At 37.1% G+C, this 22,056-nt stretch overlaps 1 protein-coding gene and 1 pseudogene across 2 annotated transcripts; one reads left to right on the top strand and one right to left on the bottom strand.

The window, feature by feature from the left end:
• Nucleotides 1–5,794: 5,794 nt before the first annotated feature.
• LOC18429303 (putative cellulose synthase A catalytic subunit 1 [UDP-forming]) lies at nt 5,795–21,974 on the bottom strand. The gene is made up of 11 exons (XM_020664494.2): nt 18,472–21,974; nt 18,180–18,282; nt 17,798–18,070; nt 17,160–17,505; nt 16,901–17,038; nt 15,724–15,849; nt 15,173–15,385; nt 14,706–14,979; nt 14,336–14,532; nt 13,078–13,428; nt 5,795–6,728 (listed from the first exon to the last, which is right to left on the bottom strand). The coding sequence occupies exons 1-11, from the start codon at nt 18,536–18,538 to the stop codon at nt 6,144–6,146; spliced, it is 2,673 nt and encodes an 890-aa protein (XP_020520153.1). The 5' UTR covers nt 18,539–21,974; the 3' UTR covers nt 5,795–6,143.
• On the top strand, nt 10,524–13,714 carry LOC105420253 (pentatricopeptide repeat-containing protein At5g66520 pseudogene; annotated as a pseudogene). Its single transcript, XR_016051676.1, has one exon. The product of XR_016051676.1 is annotated as a pentatricopeptide repeat-containing protein At5g66520 pseudogene (transcript).
• Nucleotides 21,975–22,056: the final 82 nt, after the last annotated feature.

Raw genomic sequence — 22,056 nt, 5'->3', positions numbered from 1 at the left:
GAGGTTTCGATGCTAAAAAACCTTTAATTTGATCATATCGACTTCAAGATATATGGATATAAGAACAAATAAATTTTAAGTATGGCAAATAATACATCTTGAATGTATCATCTAGGCCATCAATTTTCAAGATTTTCAAATGTTTATAGATTTGCTCGGTTTGCTGTATTTTTAAATATTTAAATTTTATAATTATAATTGAAAATAAATTTTCAGGCCATCATAGATGTTTCTGATACTGAAAAAACATATTTCGACATAAAGCATAGACATATTGTGTCTCATGAAGCATAGACATATTGTCTCTCACTAAAAGCTCACTAGTTATGCTTTTCCATCTTTACATAGGACATATTCCCCAAAAGGTAACCCAAATAGGACACACATATTATTCTTATATATATATATATATATATATATATATATATATATATATATATATATATATATATATATATGTGTGTGTGTGTGTGTGAAGAAAAGCTCCTATACGCCTATAGGCTTATCATAGAGAATGCGCCCAACGGTCCAGATTGAATCTAGGTCAATCTGACGCTCATAGATGTTCAATGGTGTTTGGATTTTAATTTCTTTTCTACAAATTGAATCGACCGGAAAAATTTTTCGTGTGTTTAATAAAAATAGGAAAATATACAAAAAAATATCAAAACAATATTTTATATGAAAAAGCTTGACCAAAATACCTTCAAAAAGATTTGGAAGGTATTTTAGTCAATTTGTTTCATGTAAAATATTTTTTTGATAATTTTTGTAGATTCTCCTATTTTTTATGAACACATAAAAAAAAATTCAGGTCAATCTTATTTTTTTAAAAACAAATTAAAATTCAAATAATATCAGACATCTGTGAGCATCAGATCGGCTCAGATGCAATTTGAGCCGTTGGGCATATTCTCTATGGTAAACTCGTTGGCGTACCACAGCATCTTCCTATATATATATATATATATATATAAAACTTAAGATATAACCAAGTGTCCTAATCTAATTGGACTTTAATTAGTAACTTAAGAAACTTATCAATATCAATCCCATATAATATGTGATTTCTTTATGGGGATGATTCTAGATGTCATCATATTCAACAAATGTGTGGAAGCCGAGTGATGAGACCCATCTGAATTGCCTGGTTCCTTGACATAGTCATTTTGTATCGTTCGGTTCCTTGGTATACTTGTCTGGTTCTTAAACCAAACCATGTGAGTCCATAGAAAATTGTACTGATTCCTAAATTCTAACAAGGAAATAGGCTAATTGGGTACACTCCTAGACTGGATAAGTCATTCCTGATTTGGACCATTGAGTTTTAAAAACTTTTATCAGGATCGAATTAGACCGGCTGGTCCGACTATCAAAACGCCAGCAGGTGCCTCGATCATTTTAGTTCGAAACAAAAAACGAGTATCATTGAAAACCAATCAAAATTAATGTTTGTTTACGTTACAAATCAAAGAGATATTCGGAGGAAGATCCTCAGAATTGAACACTACAAACTAATTTTTTAAAATAGCGATAGAGAGTGGGACAATCAAATTCTGATCTGAGGCCATATCTACTCAGAAGTGAGCAGATCTCCTATCAGATCAGTGGCAGAGCCGGCATTGATTTGAAATATGAAATACAACATAAAATTCAATAAACTAATTTAATTCTAATAAAATAAATAAAATGAAAAGAAACATATGAAAGAGTAAAAATGTACTAGACCAAGGCTCCCGAGGATTCGAGGCCTCGTTCGTATAAGTACTGGCTGAGTTTTACGTCGTACATCTTCTTTGTTTCTCGTCATTTTTTTTACCAGGCCTTGGCTTGGTTGAATGGATCTCTTAATCTAAGAGCTGCAGGTGACGTAAAGCTAAAGTTTTTCCTAAGTCTAGGCTTCTCAAGTCTCACAATCTCTCAATTTTCTCTAGGGGAAACAAGCTAATAAGGTTTCAAGAGTCTCCCCTAAAATGATCTCGAAATGACTTTTTTATAAGCTGAAAATCGTCTGAAATGGGTAACATGCCATAACCAGAAGATTTTCAAGCCTGAGCTGCCGTTTTGGGTCAATCTGAGCTGGGCGACACTGGGAGCGTTGCCCAAACCAAATATGCCCAAAATCGATAGATTCATGGCTAGGATGATTTTGGGGCTATAGGAATACTGCCTACTAAAAATCAGCCAATTTGGGTCAGTCTGGGCTAGGCGACACAAAGAGCATTGCCCAAACCAAATATACCAAAAATCGGTAGATTCATGTCTAGGATGATTTTGGGGCTGTCGGGATGCTGCCTACCAAGAATCACCCAATTTGGTCAGTCTGGGCTGGGTGACACTAGGAGCATCGCCTAGACCAAATCCACCCAAAATCAGTAGATTCCTGTCTGGGCTGATTTTGGGGCTGTCGAGATGCTGCCTGCTAAAAATTAGCCGATTTGGGTATGTCTGGGCTGGGCAACTCTGGGAGCATCACTCGGGCGATACAAGGAGCGTCGCCCAGACCAAATCTGCCTAGAATCACAAAATGTCAGTTCTAGGCTGATCTTGGGGATGTCGGGATGCCGCCTACTAAAAATTAATCGATTTGGCCCAATTTGGACTGGGAGACACTGGGACCATCACTTGGGCGACACTAGGAGTGTCACCCAGACCAAATCTGTCCAAAATCACAAAATTCCAATATTGGGCTGTTTTTAGGCCTGTCTGTGCTGGGCGATATTAGGAGCGTCACTTAGGCGACACTGGGAGCGTCGCCCAGACCAAATCTGCCTACAATATTAAAATTTCAATTCTGGGGACATCTACAGGCTCTTGTGATGCTTCATGCGAAAATTTAGGTCAAAACAAGGTGTTTTGCTATTTTTAACCAATGTTTTACTAAAACAATGCATTTTGCATGATTCTGGATCACAAGGCATGCATTATGGACTATAGTGGTCTAATTTTTTTGGGATAATGTGATCTTGAGGGTTGTTGAAGGTTTGGAAAATCATAGAATTTACAAGTTTTTAAAAATGGAGTGTCTACAATGTTTGACCAATTTTAGGCTCTTGGATTGGCCATTTTGATCAACTAGACTACTTAAACAAAGTTTGGCAAAATTTTAAATATATTTTAAAGTTTTAAACTATAATAAAAATTTTCTTTATTATTTTTAAAATTCAGTTCAATAGGTTTGATTTGTAGTTGGACCAATTTCAACTAGAGTAGGCCCTTTAATAGTTCAGTGATCTGTCCAATCTTGATAACACTACTTCATACTTGTTGGATCCCACTAGGATCATATGCTTAACCGGCTAAAAACAAAATCAAGGATAATACAATCCCAAATTTGAGCATGAGAAACAAAGTATAAACGCACATACACCCCAACGTCCACCTAGAAGAATACAAATATTTACTTGGTTCATCCTAAACGGTTGCATCCACGGACATGGAACACTCAAATCTACCATACCGATGAGAGTTAATTTAGTGATCTTGGGACATATAGATACCTCTCTTACCCTTAGCAAAACTGAGTTGACTTTGCTAAACTATTGCCGATGAAAAAAACCATGAACCATTTGAGACTTTCTCTCACCAAAACCTACTACCATCCAAAATCTATATAGGAACTGCTTCTCTATAAGAAACCATACTCTGACTTTGCACAAACCACCATAGTATTGTTTCTCTCTCTAGGAAGCTCACTCTTCTCTATGTGGAGGCATCGTCTCTTTATGCGGGAAAATGAATTGTCTCTCTACAAAGCTCATTTCTCATTATGCGGTGGCATTGCCTCTCTATGTTGGAGTCTTTTTAGAGGACGCCACATTTTCAATTTGGTGACTCCAAATAGGGTACACACTTTTTTTCCTCACATTCCTCACATGTCTTTGGAAAATTTATTAAAATACAATTTATATTTGGACTATTTATTATTTTAGCCTTTATTTTACATTTCAAAGTCAAAATTACGTCCATTTTGAAATTAATTAAAAACATATGGGTAAAATGCTAAATTATTAATCTTATAGGCATATTTTGACAAATTTTGCATTAGAAATCAATAGCAGATAGGGAATTTCAGTGGATTTCCTTACTAATTTTTTTTTTTTTTGGTAAGTCACTAGTGATGATGAGCCCCTATCGGTTTTTTAAATAATCAATTTTTGAACCGGTTAGTGGAGGTCGAGACCTAACCTCATACTGAGGTTTCCTTACAACTTAAAAAACTTTAATCATGCCAATATCCACATCGATCCCTATCATAAGATTTCTTTATAGTGGTGATTTTGGATATCACCATAAGATAACTTGCATTATTCACCCAAAAAAGACTTGCATTATTCACCCGAAAAACATAACACTTTCTCCAGGATGATAGTTCTACGTTTTTTGTATGCGCCACCAACCAAGGAGGCACTATCTCCACATGTTTCCTTTGTAATGAAAAAAGAAACAAGGGTGCGGTTTGTACAGAGCCTAGGCTCTAAACAATCAAATTAGAGTCTAAATTCAAATAGTGTAAAAAAATGTGGTTTTAATACTGAAAATCTTTGTGATAGCCTTAAAATTATATTTTCATATTTATTTATAAAGTTTAAGGCTTTAAAAATAGTATAGATCGACAGATCAATGAAAACTTAAAATCTTAAAAATTGATGGTCAAAAAATACATTACAAAATGCACTATTTACAAAACTTGAAATCGATATTTTTTTTTGGGCTATGTATCTTGATGTCGAGATGATCAATTTGAAGATATTTAAGCATCAAAACAACCTCTTCTAGTGAAAGTTTTGAAATACTTTCAAATTTGATTGTTAGAGCCTCCACTCTGTATAAACTTTTCCCAAGAAAAAAATTCTTCCTTTTAATTATTACAATGAATTTGGAAACAGATGTTGTGGTCTTGTGGGACCATATTATAGGTTTGGTTTTGATATTGTGCCAAAGGTTGTTACTTGACCCAAAGACTCCCAAATCATCTCAAAAACCATTTAAAAAATAATGAAAGGCCAAACCTAACCCTAGCCAAGTTTGGGTCCATAAAGGGTGGCCTCAGCCTTGGTTGAGGGGCCCATGACCCAGGCCCCATCTAGGAAGCGCCCAGCCTACTATATACAAAAGAATAAAATAGAAAATAAGGAAAAATAAAGTGGTGGACCTATAATAGATTCAAATAAAAATAAAATAAAATAAAAGAAACACACATTGGGCTGGTCATGTCGTGCTTAGGCCCAGTCCTACCCTCGGGCCACATTTGTAGCTCAGGCCCTATTTTCACGGGAAGACCGCCAGGCCCATTATGTTACTTTAACATTACAATGGAGCTCATTAATGGCATGAGGAGCCTAATTTTGAAGATCACCGTGTTAAAGACTTTGCATTCGGGCATTTTCCGTATTTTTTATGTTTTTTTGAGTGAATCAGTGGGGACGTTGGGCTGCTACCCATTTTATTAAAAGAAAAAGAAAAAGTTATAAGGGTACTCTTTTCGCAACCCTCAAGAAGGGAATTTTGGCAAGGACCCGATTTCTATCCGGCCAGGCCTGTATATGTAGAAATGCAAGTCCTTTAATAAATCTATTTTTGAGATGGATTTTAAGACTTAATTTTTAAAGAAATGTAATATCTAACAGTGAGATCATGAATATGAAAAAATAAATAATTTTAAAAATAAAAAATAATAATTTTAATAATAAAATATTTAGACAGTTAATTTCCATTGTTTTTAGATGGAACACCTACTTGCATCCATTTTAATTCATCTTTAAAATGAATGCTTTGCACTTTCTGGACAGCATGTGTAGAAATGTGGTCCAATCCACATGAAACAATTTTCCTAAAAAAACAAAGGGCAGTACAAAATCTGGGAGGCGAGCACGCGACACCATTGCTTCATCTTTAGAACCTGCCTCTTTGGCCAAGAGATCAACAGGCATATTATGTCAGGATGTGCTATCGATGGGCAGCAAAAGATGTGAGCTACAATGTTGATTCAAGGTATCAACCAAAACCTTGAAGATACTTTCAATGAATAGATGTATACAGTGCAACTCCCTTGCAAAATCGATAGCCATTTCCCATCTCAATTCATATGAGAGCAATAGAGAGAGAGGATGGTATTGTAGGCTTCCATTGCTGATAAGATTCTAGCAGTCGACACCGCATTGCATGGCCAGTGTCGGTGGCGGAGGAGCAATAAAGGGATCGATATCAACCCAAAGCAAGGAGAAAATGGTGGCCAAGAGCAATGACCACACAATCAATATGGTGGGGGTGCGATCCTGTCGCCCCAACAAGCCCTTTAGGAAAGGGTAAAGGTGCACAATGACCCAAACTGCAAAAAACAACCTTCCTAGCAATGGCCCCCAAGACATGTCTCCGGTGCTCAACGCATGAGATACCCCGGCCACCATCCCAACCACATTCAGCAACAACAGCGTGGTCGGGGGGATGAGGAGTGTTGTCCATTTGAAAGCATGGAGTTCCGAGAATTCACCATCTTTGTCGGAGGCCTTTGAAGTCACTGTGAAGTTGGTGTCGATCCCCCCTAGGACTTTGAGGAGGCCCTGGAAGACGGCAAAGAGGTGAGCTGAGGTGCCCCCAATCACCCAAAACTGCTCGTTCCTCCACCAGTCGTCGATATGCACACCACTCCATCGTAGTTCCAGCATGCCGGTGGCGAAGATGGACGCGAATAATAGGATAAACCACATGATTGCCCAATCACTTAGCTGCATTCATGGCACCAATCACATAGGCAATGAAAATATGCATATCGGATTGGTTGTGATTAACGGTAATGAGATGGGCACAATGTTAGGTGATTAGGGTGGTGGGGTACCACAATATGACATTTCTATTCTTATTATGAATAAAAGAATAAAATACGTAGTTTGGGAAGAACGCATAAATGTAGGTCACAATAGTGATGTAATTACAATGGGAGTATCGTTTGAACAGGGCAAGTAATTTGAAAGAAATTTACGGTCATGTCAAAATGCGCATCGCCCTGCCAGATCTTGGTTGGAATGAGGAGTAGGATGGTGACGGTGGAATCGGAAAATTTGTCAGCCACATGTGGAACTTTTCCCAATATTTTTAGCAGTGTAAAGGAGAGGGGTCGGGTCAGGGTTGACCAGACCCAACGTTGTCTCATTTACACCTGTGCTTGAGTCTAAGTCATTTGAACCTAGGCCCGGGTTGAGAAATTTTATGATGGATTAGATCAACACCCGAGCCGGACCCTACCATAAATATTGCAATACTTTACTATTTGAATGGTTTGATTTATAAGTTACGGCGCAATTTGTATAGAGCGTTTCAAATAGTATTCAGAAATATGGTTTCAATACTGAAAATCTTTGTGATAGCTTTAAAATATATTTTCATCTTTAATTATAAAATTTAAATCTTCAAAAATAGTGTAGATCGAGCCGATTTATGAAAACTTGAAAATCTTGAAAATTGACTGTCCAAAAATGTGTTACAAGATGTACTATTTTCAAAACTTGATATCCTTTGTTTTTTCTCATGTCCATGCATCTTGATGTCGAGATGACCAATTTGAAGATATTCGGACATCAAAATAAAACTCTTCTAATGAAATTTTTGAGGTAGGCTCTAATTTCATTGTTTAGAGCCTCGGCTGTGTATAAACTTTTTCTTATGAGTAATGCCATAGATGGGTTATAAGAAAAAGATTCTCATTGGAAGATAAATTTCAACCGCTACTCTAATCGATGGCCTCAGCGTTTTAAAAAACGTCGAGTCGAACCGGACTCGTCCGGTTCGACTTGGAAATCGTGAAAAGGGGACCGGATCGCCTAAAAAATCGGAAATTGTCCGGTTCTAGAGAGAACCGGACGATTCTGTATAGTGAATCGCCGATTCACTGTACGGAATCGGCGAGTCCGAACAGTGAATCGGCGAGTCCGTACGGAAATTTTTTTTTTTTTTTTTTTGTTTTGTAATCCATGATAGATTTTTTTGTAATACTTGATCGATTTTTTTGTAATCCATGATCGAATTGTTTTTGTTTTTTTGTAATCCATGATCGAATTTTTTGGTTTTTTGTAACCCATAATAGAATTTTTTGTAATCCATGATCGAAATGTTTGTTTTCTTTTCTTGTAATCCATGATCGATTTTTTTGTTTTTTTTGTTCTTTTTGTAACCCATGATAGAATTTTTTGTAATCCATGATTGAATTTTTTGTTTTTTGCTTTTTTTGTAACCCATGATAGAGTTTTTTGTAATCCATGATTGAATTTTTTGTAATCCATGATCGAATTGTTTTTTTCTTTTTTTGTAATCCACGATTGAATTTTTTGTTGTTTTTTGTTTGTTTTTTTTTGTAATCCATGATCGAATTTTATGTAATCCATGATCGAATTTTATGTAATCCATGATTGAATTTTTTGAAAATTTGTGATTTTTTTTTTTTTAATCCATGATCGAATTTTTTTTTGTAATCCATGATAGAATTTTTTGAAAATTTGTGATTTTTTTTTTAATCCATGATCGATTTTTTTGAAAATTTGTTTTTTTTTTTTTTAATCCATATTATTCAAAGAGAAAATGAGAAAGATGATGATTATGAGGTCACCCTATCCCAGCCATATTATTCACATATCGAGTCCCAACAGTAACAGTGTAGGGATGAGCACGAAATACTGTAAATTAAATGCTGAATGGCGGTTCATGCAAGGAAAGAACATATCAATATTCACATATTCATTCAAAAACATGAAAATTCTTAATGGAGTACCCTCATTTTTTATTGAATTCCTAAAAAATAATATTTATAATGAATTTTAATAAATTTTTCGAATTTTTTTTAAGCTTTATTCTGACCGATTCACCCGATTCCCGATCCGAATCGCCGATTTGTCGATCCGAATAGATTTTTTGAAAACCCGATCCGGATCACCGATCCGTTTTTTAAACCATTGGATGGCCTACATAACAAATGATCAAGAAGTATTTATAGCTTTCTAGGTTACCAAACAGGGGAACCACCCGCCATTACCAGAGAATCTAGACAGGTTTTAACTTTCCTGCACTTTTTAGGTAACCCAAGAATTCGTATGTAAACTGTACAGAAAGTAAGCAAACAGGGTATAAAGTACTGGAGCGGTGAATGCTTTGTTTTCTCTTAGATTTATGACTGAGTAGGGTTGGCAATGGGCCCAGCCTAGAAATAGCAACCCTCTCTCTCTCCTAAATTGAATGCTGGCATTCAGGATTATAAGAGAAACAATAACCCCACATTATTTTCTATTATAATCTTCCTAATATTGGTACATCTACCTATGCCATAAATACCTCATCAAGAATGGTCAGAGGTAGGCCTCCCGGGCATTTATTTCTTTCCTTTTAGTGGAACATGATGTCCTCAGCTATAAATCCTAGGACTCTTCCATGATTTAGACTTTTAGGCCCTTCTTTTTTATAAAATCGAATGACAAACTAGAATTTATATGGCAAAATGTAAATAGTTAAAAAATAGTTCTCATATGATGAATCTTTTTTTATTTTGTAGAAATTAGAAATATTCTCTAGTATGTGGCCCGAGCCATTAGTGGAGTCCACAAGAATTTTTGCCATAATATTTTCACCTTACTGATTTATCAAAATAATAATAATTTTACTTTATTGGTTTCTCTTGCAATTTTTTAGAATAGTAAAATAATTTAGAAATAATTGTAGTCACCCAATTTCACAACTAATTTAATTGAGATCACCTTGTGTAAAAGGTAAATGGTCTCATTATATACGTTCTCAAATAAAATTATCAATTCTATTTTTAAAAAGGTGCGGTTTGTATAGATCCTAGGATTTAACAATCACATTAGAGCCTACCTTCAACTAGTGTCAAGAAATGTGATTTCAATACTGGAATTCTTTGTGATAGCCTTAAAATATATTTTTATCTTTATTTATAAAGTTTAAGCTTCAAATTAGTGTAGATTGACAGGTATATGAAAACTTGAAAATCTTGAAAATTGACGGTCCAAAAATGTATTGCAAAATTACAATTTCCAAAACTTGAAATCCATTTTTTTTCCCATGTCCATGCATCTTGATGTCGAGATGATCAATTTGAGGATATTTGGGCATCGAAACACCCTCTTCTAGTAAAAAATTTGAGGTAGGCTCTAATTTGATTGTTTTGAGCCTCAGCTCTATATAAACTATGGACATGAAAAAAAATGGGTTTCAAGTGTATTGTGTAATGCATTTATGGACCGTCAATTTTTTAGATTTTCAAGTTTCCATAGATCTGTCAATCTACACTATTTTTTAAGCTTTAAACTTTATAAATAAAAATGAAAATATATTTTAAAGCTATCACAAAAATTTTCAATGTTGAAACTACATTTCTCGATACTATTTGAAGGTAGGCACTAATTTGATTGTTTAGAGCCTAGGTTCTAAACAAACCGCACCCTTTTAAAAATGGGAGTAGTTCTACGAATTTTATATAGAACCAATGGCCTGGGTGGACCATAAGCGGTAGAGAGACAGGACTACTCCCATTTATAAAATTCACCTTAAAGATGGATTTTTGTCCAAATAACACGCCATAGGGTGGTGCATGCATCGGGTGGTGCACGGTAACAAGTTAACTCATGCATACACGGCTGATGCACGCTATGTACTCTTACACCATGACGGGTTGTGCATAGCGTGCTTTGCCGCCAATTCCATACTGCAATCAGTGAGAGACCAGGAATTAAGCTCGGCTTAAGCATGGCCATGGCGGCCACATGTGCGACTCCCACCTCTTCATATTCCCCGTTTGTCTCTCATCATCAACTCTTTCTCCTCCCCAGAAAAAGTTCAAATTTCATTACTTCTAAGAATTACCTTCCTCAATGGAAAACCAGTGTTAATTTCACCCATCTTGTTGGACTCTGCAACACCAGCAATGAGGAAGAGCTTCACCAAATCCACGCCCAAACCATCAAAGCTGGAGCCATTGGCCACCCCATCATTCTCAACAACCTCCTCCTCTCCTTCTGTTCCCTCTCCTCTTCACCCCACCTCGAATATGCTCGATCACTGGTTTTTCACAGTGCCTCAAATTCCAACACGTTCGCCTGGAACTCCCTCATCAGAGCCTACTCAAAGGGCGGTTTTCCAGACCATTCTTTCTCTCTCTTCTGTGAATGCCTGCAAAGATCGGTTTTGCCGGACCACTTCACGTTCCCCATTGTTGCAGGGGCCTGTGCAATGCTCTCCTCTTTCGAACAAGGCCGAGCTCTTCATGCCCAAGCGATCAAAATGGGATTTGATTCAGAAGATTATACAGTTAACAGCCTGGTTCATATGTATGCCAAGTGTGGATCTTTGGAATCTGCTCGCCTGTTGTTTGACAGAAGTTGTTGTAGGGATGTGGTTTCCTGGACTGCCATGGTTTCTGGGTATGCTAAATCTGGAGAATTAGGTCAAGCTAGAAAGCTATTTGATGAAATGCCAGAGAGCAACACTGTTTCTTGGACTGCCATGATTGATGGGTATGCAAAAGCAGGGGACATGAACTCTGCTCGTGTATTGTTTGATCGAATGCCTAAGAGAGATATAGTCTCCTGGGGTGCGATGATTTCCGGTTATTTGCAAGTCAATCGACCCATAGAGGTTCTCGCTCTATTTAGAGATCTGCAGCGGATCAGCTTAAAGCTAGACGGTGTTATAGTGATTGGAGTCCTCTCCGCTTGTGCTAGCTTGGGTGCACTAGATCAAGGAGAATGGATCCATAATTTCATATTCGAAAACGGAATCCAACTGGACCCCAAGTTGATCACTAGCTTGATTGATATGTATGCAAAATGTGGAAGCATTGATAGAGCATTCAAGGTCTTTAGTGACTGGTCAGGAAGGGCTTTGGGCCCATGGAATGCCATGATTGCTGGCTTTGCAATGCATGGGCGAGCCCAAAATGCAATAAACCTCTTTCTTGAATTGAAGAAGGTGGGTTTGAGGCCTGATGATATAACATTTATCGGCTTGCTCAATGCTTGTGCTCATGCTGGTTTGGTGGAGGAGGGTAGAGAGTATTTCTCTCTCATCAAGGGAGAGTATGAGTTGGAGCCAAAGATTGAGCATTATGGATGCATGGTGGATCTTTTGAGCCGCATGGGTCTTTTGGATGAGGCAGAGGAACTTGTAGAGAGCATGCCGATGGAGCCGGATGCCATTATATGGGGCACATTAGTGAGTGCATGTAGGATCCATGGCAATGTGGAAGTGGGGGAACGTGGGGCTAAGCGTTTAATAGAGTTAGAACCTGAAAATGGAGGAAGATATGTTCTTTTATCGAATACGTATGCGATGGCAGGGAGATGGGAGAGAGTTGGTGGGATTCGAAAGGTGATGAAAGAGAGAAGTTTGGTTAAGACCCCTGGTTGTACTTCTATTGTCATTGATGGGGTTGTGCATGAGTTTGTTGCAGGAGATACAAGGCATCCTCAAACAAAGGATATATATTGTCACCTCGGTAACATTTTTGAGGAATTGAGAGCACTGGGCTATGCACCTAGTACATCAAATGTTTTGTTGGACATTGAGGATGGGGCAAAGAAGCTTTCTGTAGCTTACCACAGCGAGAAATTGGCCATAGCTTTTGGGTTGATAAATATGGGGGCTGGCACAACATTTCATATCTTTAAGAACCTTAGGTTTTGTGAGGATTGTCACAGGTTTATGAAGCTCGTTTCCAATTTTTTTCAGAAAGAGATAATTGCCCGGGATCGGATCCGTTTCCACCATTTCAAGGAAGGTGTGTGCTCTTGTATGGATTTTTGGTGAATTTCATGTTCATTTAGATGTATAGGAATAAGAGAAAAACAGACACACTTGCAGGGGGGAGAGAGAGAGAGAGTGAGAGAGAGAGAGAGAGAGAGAGATTTTTGCTAAAAGGCCGGGGAGAGCGGTTAAGTAGTTTCTGGCTAAGGGACTTCAGGTATATAGAAGGGAAGTATAACTTTCCTGCCAATGACCCAGCCATGGCAATTTTTTTTCTGTAAGATATATGCCAAAAACAAACAGAGAGAATGGTTGTTTGTTATTAGTTGTTACCTCTGGAACTATGAATTTCCCCGTGAGAAGGCACACCGCAGGCAGCACACAGTAAGCAATCAATGGCAGCGAAGTCAATGGATAAAGTGCCGTGTTAATATATGCCACCCTTTGCAATAACCTCAGCCTTCCTCCATAGCCATACCATATTGGGCAATGCCTGCTCAATAAAATCTCTACTGACCCCAACGCCCATCTCAAAACTTGGTTCAAGCGATCAGATAGATTGATCGGAGCAGAGCCTTTAAATGCAGGCCTTGATGGCATGCAATAGACAGAGATCCAACCTCGAGCATGCATTTTGAAGCCGGTTAGAATGTCTTCAGTTACAGAGCCATATATCCAACCAATCTGAATCACAAAGCAGATGAAAGTTTGGGTTAATAGAGAAAGATGGAGAGAAACTCCTAAAATTTAGAGATTTCTAATTCCATTTTTGATCCAGAGCAAACTAGTCTAAATTGAACCAGAGAAGCCTAAAATCGTGAGAATTCACCACTCTGACATGATTCTCAAGCGGCGTTGATTTGATCTGAATTGAACCAAATGACGAAAAGCTGTGAATTGTTATTAGAGTACAGTACAGTTCTCAAGCTATAAGCTTGATTTGAATAAAAAGAGAGGAGCCCTTGGAGTACTTCAGCGGCATGTTCAAATTTTATCCATTCAATTTGAATTAGACCAGTGATAACTCTAAACATTACGTTAACAAGCTCAAGCACCATTCTTGGGCCATATCTGACTCAAACCGTAAATTGACAGATTCTAGCACCATTTTCATGTCATATCCTCTCAATCCAAACCAAGATATTTAAAATAGAGGAGAAGCCTAAATTAAACACAGCCCAAAATCATTTTCAAGCTATATCTGCCATATCCACACCAGAACAGAGAAACACCCAAAGAGTTCACTGTTCTCATTCCACATCCACTCAATTTAGTTAGGGCCAGTATACAGAAAATTGACTCGGCCAAGGTACTTGGCTTGGCCAGGTGAGTCCTCAAGACTCAATTCATGCACAGGGCTGAAAAGGCCTCAATAATTTGAAAAAAAAATACCAAACAGGGAAATGGGCGAGGCCGAGTTCCAGGACTCTTGTTGAGGCCAATGAAAAAAACCTAAGAGTGAATTGACTCTAATGATGGGCGAGGCCAAGTCCCAGCCAATGGAAAAACCTAAGAATGAATAAAATTCAACACCATTATCAAGCCAAAATCTATATATAACATCTTCTGCAATGTAATATAATGTATCTACCTCTTTCCCCCATTCTGTTTTGGCCTCGTAGCCACAGCTTATGACATGGACAGCTTCTTTCAACAAAGAAGCAGGATCAGAGGAGTCAGGAATGCCTCCCTCTTTCCTGGATGTTGTTTCAATGAAAGCAGGCGACAGGCCAAATTTTTCCCCTAAGCCTCCTTGTAACACAAGCAAAGGCTCGTCTTCTTCGAACCCTGTCAATATAGTTTGATTGGGTTTATATCAAACCTTAATCATATATTTGCCTAGACTTCTAATTTGATTCATCAAAGGCTTCGCTTTTTTTTTTTTTTCTCACATATCATTCATGGATATTCCTGAGAATTGAAATGAGTGAGCCATGGAACTACCGGTGTTAAATTTCTACCTTGGAGCTCTTCTGCTGCATCTTCTTTGTGGAAAAGTGGCAGTTCGGTGTCGGCCCCTGCTCCATGGGCTCTCTTCTCATCCAAATATTTATCCTTTACAGTCTCTCTCTTGTTTGTTGGAAATAGGCCCCTGCACCATTTGAGAATGGAATCTGTTTTCCTTTCTTCTTCTTTCAAAACAGGGTGGTAACCATAGAGTGCTTGCCTATTGAAACAACACCCAGTACCAACGTACACCGGGCCTTGCAGTCCATCTTGCCCTTTTAAGTTAATCTGGAAAGAGAAGAAGAAACACCTCCAATTCAGTCGAGTGAACTCTTAAATTATGGATTGTCTAGCCCCATTTTCCTCTAAAGAAATAGGGTCCTTTGTGTGCAATTAAAATATTCCATATCATTCATACAAATCGGTAATACATGCACGCATGAATGGATTCATGCAGAAATAGAAATGCATAATTACGTACATCAAAGAAAACTGTATTTCTATTGGCATATCTATCATGCAAATCAATGCCATCAAATCTTTGTGGGAACTGAACGTAGCACGTTCTGTTTCTAAAATTGGGATCCATGAGGAAACACATGGCTTCTCTTAGGGCCTTGCTGTTGTTGAAGTAATGGTCACAGTCCACATTTAGAAGGAATGCACCATTTGAAAGGACAGCAGAAACTCGAACCTGAATCAAAGATACCATGTATTTGTTAGCCCTCGCAGAAAATGAAAAATAACTATTTGACATACTAGCCTATTCACATTGGGAGGTGACAACGAATCACATGCAGCAGACATCGTTTGTGATAGGGCCTACGTACACCTCCGTGTTTTTTTCTTTTGTTAATTTTGTCATTTGTCTCCATATTTGTAAGTGCTTAAGATGTCATTTGTACTGTTCAAATTGGATGATGGTTGTGTGCACAAGTCATACAGGTGAACATTATTTGTTGACATATAATTAGTTTTGCATATTTATTTCTAATGATGTAGTATTAGTCTTTTACAGTTTACTTGGTATACCAGAGCATTCATGGCACCAGCTTTCTTGTGATGTTGAAAACCCGGCCTTTTCTCTCGTGAGATGTAGAAGAGCCGTGGCAGTTCATTTCCATTGATATCAGGTCCTCCATTCTTGCCTAAGAACATCTGAAAGCATTTTTTAACATGCACAAGTTAATTTGAATGATGCAATTTAATAAATCATAATTCAGAGCACTATCTGAAACCATTATTTGACACCTGAACTTGATTGAAAAATATTTGTGTGCATGACTTCTTAGAAAGAAAAGGATATTGACATAAAACCAATAGATGTGTAGTTGAAATCATGCTAAGTGGCTCTTCTTCCTTTATGTGCTCAATAGTGTGTGGAGTCAAGGTTGAAAAGGAGTGATTCATGAATCATTAAAATATAAGTGTACAATGAGACTGTCAGCTTTTGTACAAAAATTTCACGAACACAGAGATTTTCAGTGGTAGGTTTTCTCGTACTTTTTGCCTGGTTAATGGTCTCATTGTATACTTTCCCATACATATATATTAATTTATTTTTGGACTGAACACATAGATTATAGACGGGTAGACTTTCTTTTTTGTTTCTCTTATTGTAATGATGCAATGATCAACTTGATTTCTCAGGAACATTCTTCTTTTTCTTGGGAGTGCAGATTGAAGGTTTTCCAGGACTAATAGTCATTTTTTCTTGCAAGGAAGCACATAACAAATTCCTCAGCAACTTCAAACAAATCTTTTATTCATTCTATTTTCGTACTTTGTATTTGTTTGAGTACTCTCCACTTCGAGTATCACTTTTTGGACTGCCGCCCTACAACTTTGAATACTTTTCCAGTGTTTTTTGTTTCTTTGGTCCATCTTGAGTCTTGTTGAAGTTGCCATGCACGCTTTTCTTCTAAAAAATTCATAATTTCTATATCAACATTCTTTTTTCATTTCGTTTTACACGTGTCAGTTCTCAACTCTTTTTTGTTTTTCATTGGTTGTTGAGGCATGAAACCTTGAACTTGTTGAAGTTAATAGGAATACTTTTCTTCTACAAAATTTATGAAACTTCATATCAATTCTGTTCTTTTAAAATTGGTTTAACACACTATTTGTGCTGTGTAGCTTTTAGTGGCAAAATTAGTTTTGATTCTCATAGTCCCTTCATATGTCAGCCAATAAGAAAGAAGAATCTGACCTGTATCATTCCGGGGTGATCTCTCGGGTTGTTTCCAGGCCAGGGAGTGCCATCTTGCATAACCCACCCTTCATCTGGGATCTTTTGTGCCTTTGCCACAAGAGCATTGATACTCACTTTGAAATCATCATATGCTCGCTGTAACAATGGTAGCAATGCATCATATTTATGTGTAATAATAGCTTGAAATGGCTTTGCCAACAGTTCATATATCTTTAATGATCATTATAACAACATAATTTTTCTCTAGAAAACTCACCTTCATGATTCTACGTTGTTTGACAAAGGAAGGTTGCAGTTTATCCTTTAAGTAATCTATCTTTTTGGAAAAATAATGCTCTGGAGCCCTAGGTTCTATGTCATATTTCTTGCAAAAGGGAACCCATTTCCTTGCAAACTCAGCTGTTTGCATCAGTGTTTCAAATGTTAGCATTGCTGATCCATCATCAGAAACATAGCATGAAACTTTGTCAACTGGGTAATCAACAGCTAGGATTGATAGTACGGTGTTCGCCGTAGCAAGAGGTGGTTCTTTGAGGGGATCCACTGTGCTCACGAAAACATCAATTGGGGCTAGCTGTGAAGACTCCCCTTCTCTATCATACCTATAAATTCAGTACAAATTATTGACATTCGGTTAGCCTCAAGCATTTTGTGAAATATGTTTATGTTAATTTGAGGCTCTCCTCTATAATGTACCTGCAAAATGAAAATAAATATTTTTGCGAAAAATATCCATTTTAATTGAAGCTTCCCCTTTACATCATGCCTAAATAATGAGACTAAATATTTATGATTTCAAAATTTTGGTGAAAGGTATATTTCATTCGAGCCTGCTGCCTCTATATCATGCCTAAGAACTAAATGACTTTTATTTATGAAAATAAGCAATCTGACCTCATGGCAAGGGCGTCGAGGTATGTTTCACGTGTGATCGGAAACCATTTAGGGAATTGGTCGAGAATCCACGACAAGGCAAACCAGATCTCGCATATGATGGATATGAGCCAGAGGGGATATGCACGATCCACAGGATGTGTAATTCTGTATTGGAAGAAGAAAACCAGTACGATTAACCGAATTATAATCACTACCCTATATGGTGTCAGATGAGTGGAAGGAATTGATATCGTTCTGTTTAGAGGTCGGTCCAGAGGATTATCCCTGCCACTGAAGAAATGGTCATAGATCAAAAAACCAGTTTCCTGAAAACCAAATAATATAGTGTTGAAATAAAATCTCAGTGCCTGCAATATGCGAACTTCGCATCTTCTCTTACTTGCCACTGAGTGAAATTTCTTCCATGTCAAGAGCATATTGAGTAACCATCTGATTCATTCCTGAATTTGAATCCTTCGGAGAAAACCCATTTGGCGCTTCATCTGTTGCCATGTCCACAGCAGAATGAATGTGTCAGTGCATTCCTCATGAAGGTTACTCTACGTAACTTGGGGCAAGAAACTGAAGTTGAGATGTTCCAAGTATTTATTTTCTTATTGCAAATGCATAAGAGAAAACAACTGTGCCAAAATGAAAAGAGTTGAGTAACTTCAGAGGCTACTCATGGTTACCAAGTGACTGTGTTTCAACTGATATTTGAGTCGTCGGTGATTCGTGAATAAGCATCTTGGTTCTCATGTATACCTGAAAAAATAGTTGGGCAAGGAACTTGTATTCGCAAACCGGAAGTTAACTTCCATGGCCATATTGAAAGTGTCGATCTTTCTCAATCACTATGCAATTCATATCAGTTGATTATCGTGTTAAATGCATATATGCGATTGGATGTGACCATTTATGGTGATTATAAGCATGTATACTTGAATACAGTTTCAGGTGTAATATGGGGATACAGAGAAAGAGAGGGAGAGAGAGAGAGGCAGGCTTACATCACTTTCTTTACTGAACTCAACACTAAAATTTTCATTTCTTTTGTGAGGAGAACTTGCAAGGGCTTCAGAACCTCTCTCGGTCGCCATAATTGGTGAGTACCCAATTCACAGTTGTGCAAACTGCTTGCAGAGTTCACAGGCGGATTCTGAAATTCATGGCTTTCTCCTTGATGTCATTGTACACAGATTAATGTCGGCATAGTTTTTTTGATGTCTTTTTAAAAGATGATTATGTTCAATTCTTGAAGCATTAATTCTAAGTTGATTGAGAATGCTAAGTTTGAAGGGGATTAGCTTGGGTTGCAGTAAGTTTAGCACTAGGTTGATGTGTTTCGAATTAGAGAGAACGAGAGAGATTGTTTTTGTCGTGGTGCTAGCCGGAGTTGTTTATGCGTGAATTGGGTTATGTTGTTGTCTCCGTAGAGATTTTGTCCACCAACCTTGTGTCTATCAAACGAGTCCCATGCGTTTTGGATCCATTTGGAGCCAAACACCCACACCGCCCTTCCAATATTTTAGTTTACTATATTATATACATGTGCATTTACATATTGAACAATTCATATGTTATAACCATAGCAAAACATCGCTCACAAAGATTAAAGTAAACGAATCGTAAAAAAATATTACTTTATGAATCAGAATTTTATTCATCAAAAATTTCAATGCAAGGATGTGCCATAACAGCATGGAGAAAAGCTCAAAAACTAGTATGCTATTGAATAGGGTCCTATGTATTTATCCAAAATCATATGATCACACCCTTAGTAGAAAATAAAAATAATTTTTGTTTTTATTCTAAACTACTTTTATTATTCTAAATTATTTTTTAATAAAATAAGATTTGTTGAAGAATGGCATTTTTAACAAAGAAATGCTAAATTCCAAAAATAAAATGTGTCCATAAAAGGGGACACACCATTATGTACTCCATAGAAGGATTGTATGCGTTTCTATAAGCATTGATCACGTTTCCGTGTCCACCAAGTGTCGAATGTGGTCAGACACTCAGACAATGTGTCCACGTTGATAGTCTAGGTGTATATTTAGGACCCAAAGTTTTGATAGTTAATCTCTTTAACCTAACGACTAACCTCAGGAAAGAAAAAATTCAATACATAAAAAAAAAAAACAATATCCTAATACTGGACACACCGTTCAATTTTCGGAGGGTGAATTCTAAATATTGAAGAACTCAAAATCCGAGCTTCATTTTCTCAAAATAATCATTTGGTGATTGATCCCTAAAATTAAGATTGGAAAAATTGCCGAAGTAGATTTTTCACACCCAAGAAGTATACAATTTGCAATATGCTGACAACATAGTATAACAATTTTAAGAACGTTTTTTACTTTTAAAATGACCGGGTTTCATCCACATGAGATTCAGTCACTGGGCCTGGCTGGAACAGGCAGCCAAATAGAGGCCCGACCCCGTCGAAGTACTTGATGTTAAACCTTTTGTTATCATTATATGCTCGCGCAGGAGCATATCCTCCACTTGCTCCCTCAAGTGAAACCTTACGTAAGAGTCCAAGATTTTGTTATGTAACCTCCTTAATGTAGACCAACATCTAAAAAGAAATAGAGAAAAACTTTTCGAACACAAAAAAATAATATCCTAAGATTGAACACGGGCTCTTAATTTTTGACAATTAAATAGAAACGTTTAGAAACTCAAATTTTATTTTTCTTATAAAGTAAAACCCAAAAAGTAAAATCAAGAAAAATCCTCTTTTAATGCTAGAGTAGCGCACACTCAAATTTTAATTAACGTAAAGGAAAGTTCATATTATCTACTGAAATTTATCGCCTTTTTATATAAATATTACGTGGGATTGTATACAATAAATCCATTTACTCTTGCTATAAAGAGTTCATAATTACTTATAACCATACGATGTGTCACAAAATTCGAGAAAATTTCTTTTAAACTTTGAATTTTATTAATGAAATAAATACATCCACCCAATTTTACATCTAATGGTCAAGATTAATTGTGACCATCTTGTACCGAAAATAAATCGTCTCACGATAAACTTTCCCATATTACATTCCATTTGAATACTTTTAAAACATTATCACGTAACAATTTAGGGACATTGGGAAAAACCAAACCTTGATTATTTTTTTTTCAATTTTTTGGATGCTGATTTAGACGTCAATAGAATAAAAAAAAAATCTAGACATCATGTTGCGACACTCTGCCACCCAACCAACTCCCAACCAACCAAGAACTTGTAGAAGCTATTCATGAAATCATGATGATTATGGCGCCCACCTTAAGTAGGGTAAATTCATTTCCTGATTATCTTCTATACCCTAAGTGCTTTGGAATCTCGAAGGCTATTATAAGCGTACAAGATCCCTTAAAGTGCTACTTCCCATGCAACGTCAAATTTTGACATACACCGCCGTCATGACTATGGAGTATCCTTGCTCAAGAGGATTATCATCATCGTACAATCAATAAATTAACCATGGATTGTGCGGGAACACCAACACAAGTCATGAACGAATGTTGGGCGTCACTCTGCCATTATCCAACGTAAAATCTCATGTGGAACGTTTTTTAGTTGTAATAATTAAACATATATCTTTAGTTCTGTACAGGTGCCCTCTGCATTGAAAAGCACCACCCCTAAGTCAACACTCGCAAAATATATTGGACGTGGATGATTGGATCCAAAATTTTGCACGCCAATAATCTCGATCACTAGTCATGAATTCCTTGAACATCTTATACTTTATTCTAGATTGCATATTTCAATTCTTCAAATATCTCCAATTTTCGAGCTCCAAATTCACATATGGGGCAGAAACATATATACTACGATCTGTCAAAGTATTTCAAGTCCTAAATCCCTCAGACTCGAGGCAAACGAGTACGACCACTCACCAAACGCTTTTCCTTGTAATAAAATGAAGTTTTTTATAACCACAATTTTGGTCATCCAGCTAGCTATTACTTCCTTAACCACTTCAAATGGGTATTCACTCTGAATATTCAATCTCTGTCTAAAACAGTTTTCTTAAACTAAAATCATTTTAAATCTTCGGGTTCAAGCCCAAGCCTGTATGCTGTGTAGCACAATGGGTAGGGACTCTCACAACTTGCCAACCAAAAAATAACTACTTTTTAGAGAGGTGAATCTTGGTGCTCTCATGCCCATTGCCAACCAAAAGGGACAAGGGACTTTCAACTCTTGGTGAATCTTTTTAAAAAGAAAGACTTCTATATTGACAGGTTTTTTAGAGAGAGAG

The sequence above is a fragment of the Amborella trichopoda genome, chromosome 3 (genome assembly GCF_054954075.1).
Source record: "Amborella trichopoda isolate Santa Cruz 75 chromosome 3, AtrichopodaSantaCruz75HAP2 v2.0, whole genome shotgun sequence".
NCBI lineage: Eukaryota > Viridiplantae > Streptophyta > Magnoliopsida > Amborellales > Amborellaceae > Amborella > Amborella trichopoda.
Note: the sequence above shows the minus strand (reverse complement) of the source record. Positions and strands in the feature narration are given on the sequence as shown.

Bases quoted from the DNA above. Each gene is read 5' to 3' on its own strand.
- LOC18429303 (XM_020664494.2), bottom strand. From the start codon at position 18,538: ATGAGAACCAAGATGCTTATTCACGAATCACCGACGACTCAAATATCA. The intron at 18,283-18,471 runs GTAACCATGAGT...ACATGGCAACAG, and splicing joins AGTTGAAACACAGTCACTTG to ATGAAGCGCCAAATGGGTTT. The intron at 18,071-18,179 runs GTAAGAGAAGAT...CCATTTCTTCAG, and splicing joins GAAATTTCACTCAGTGGCAA to TGGCAGGGATAATCCTCTGG.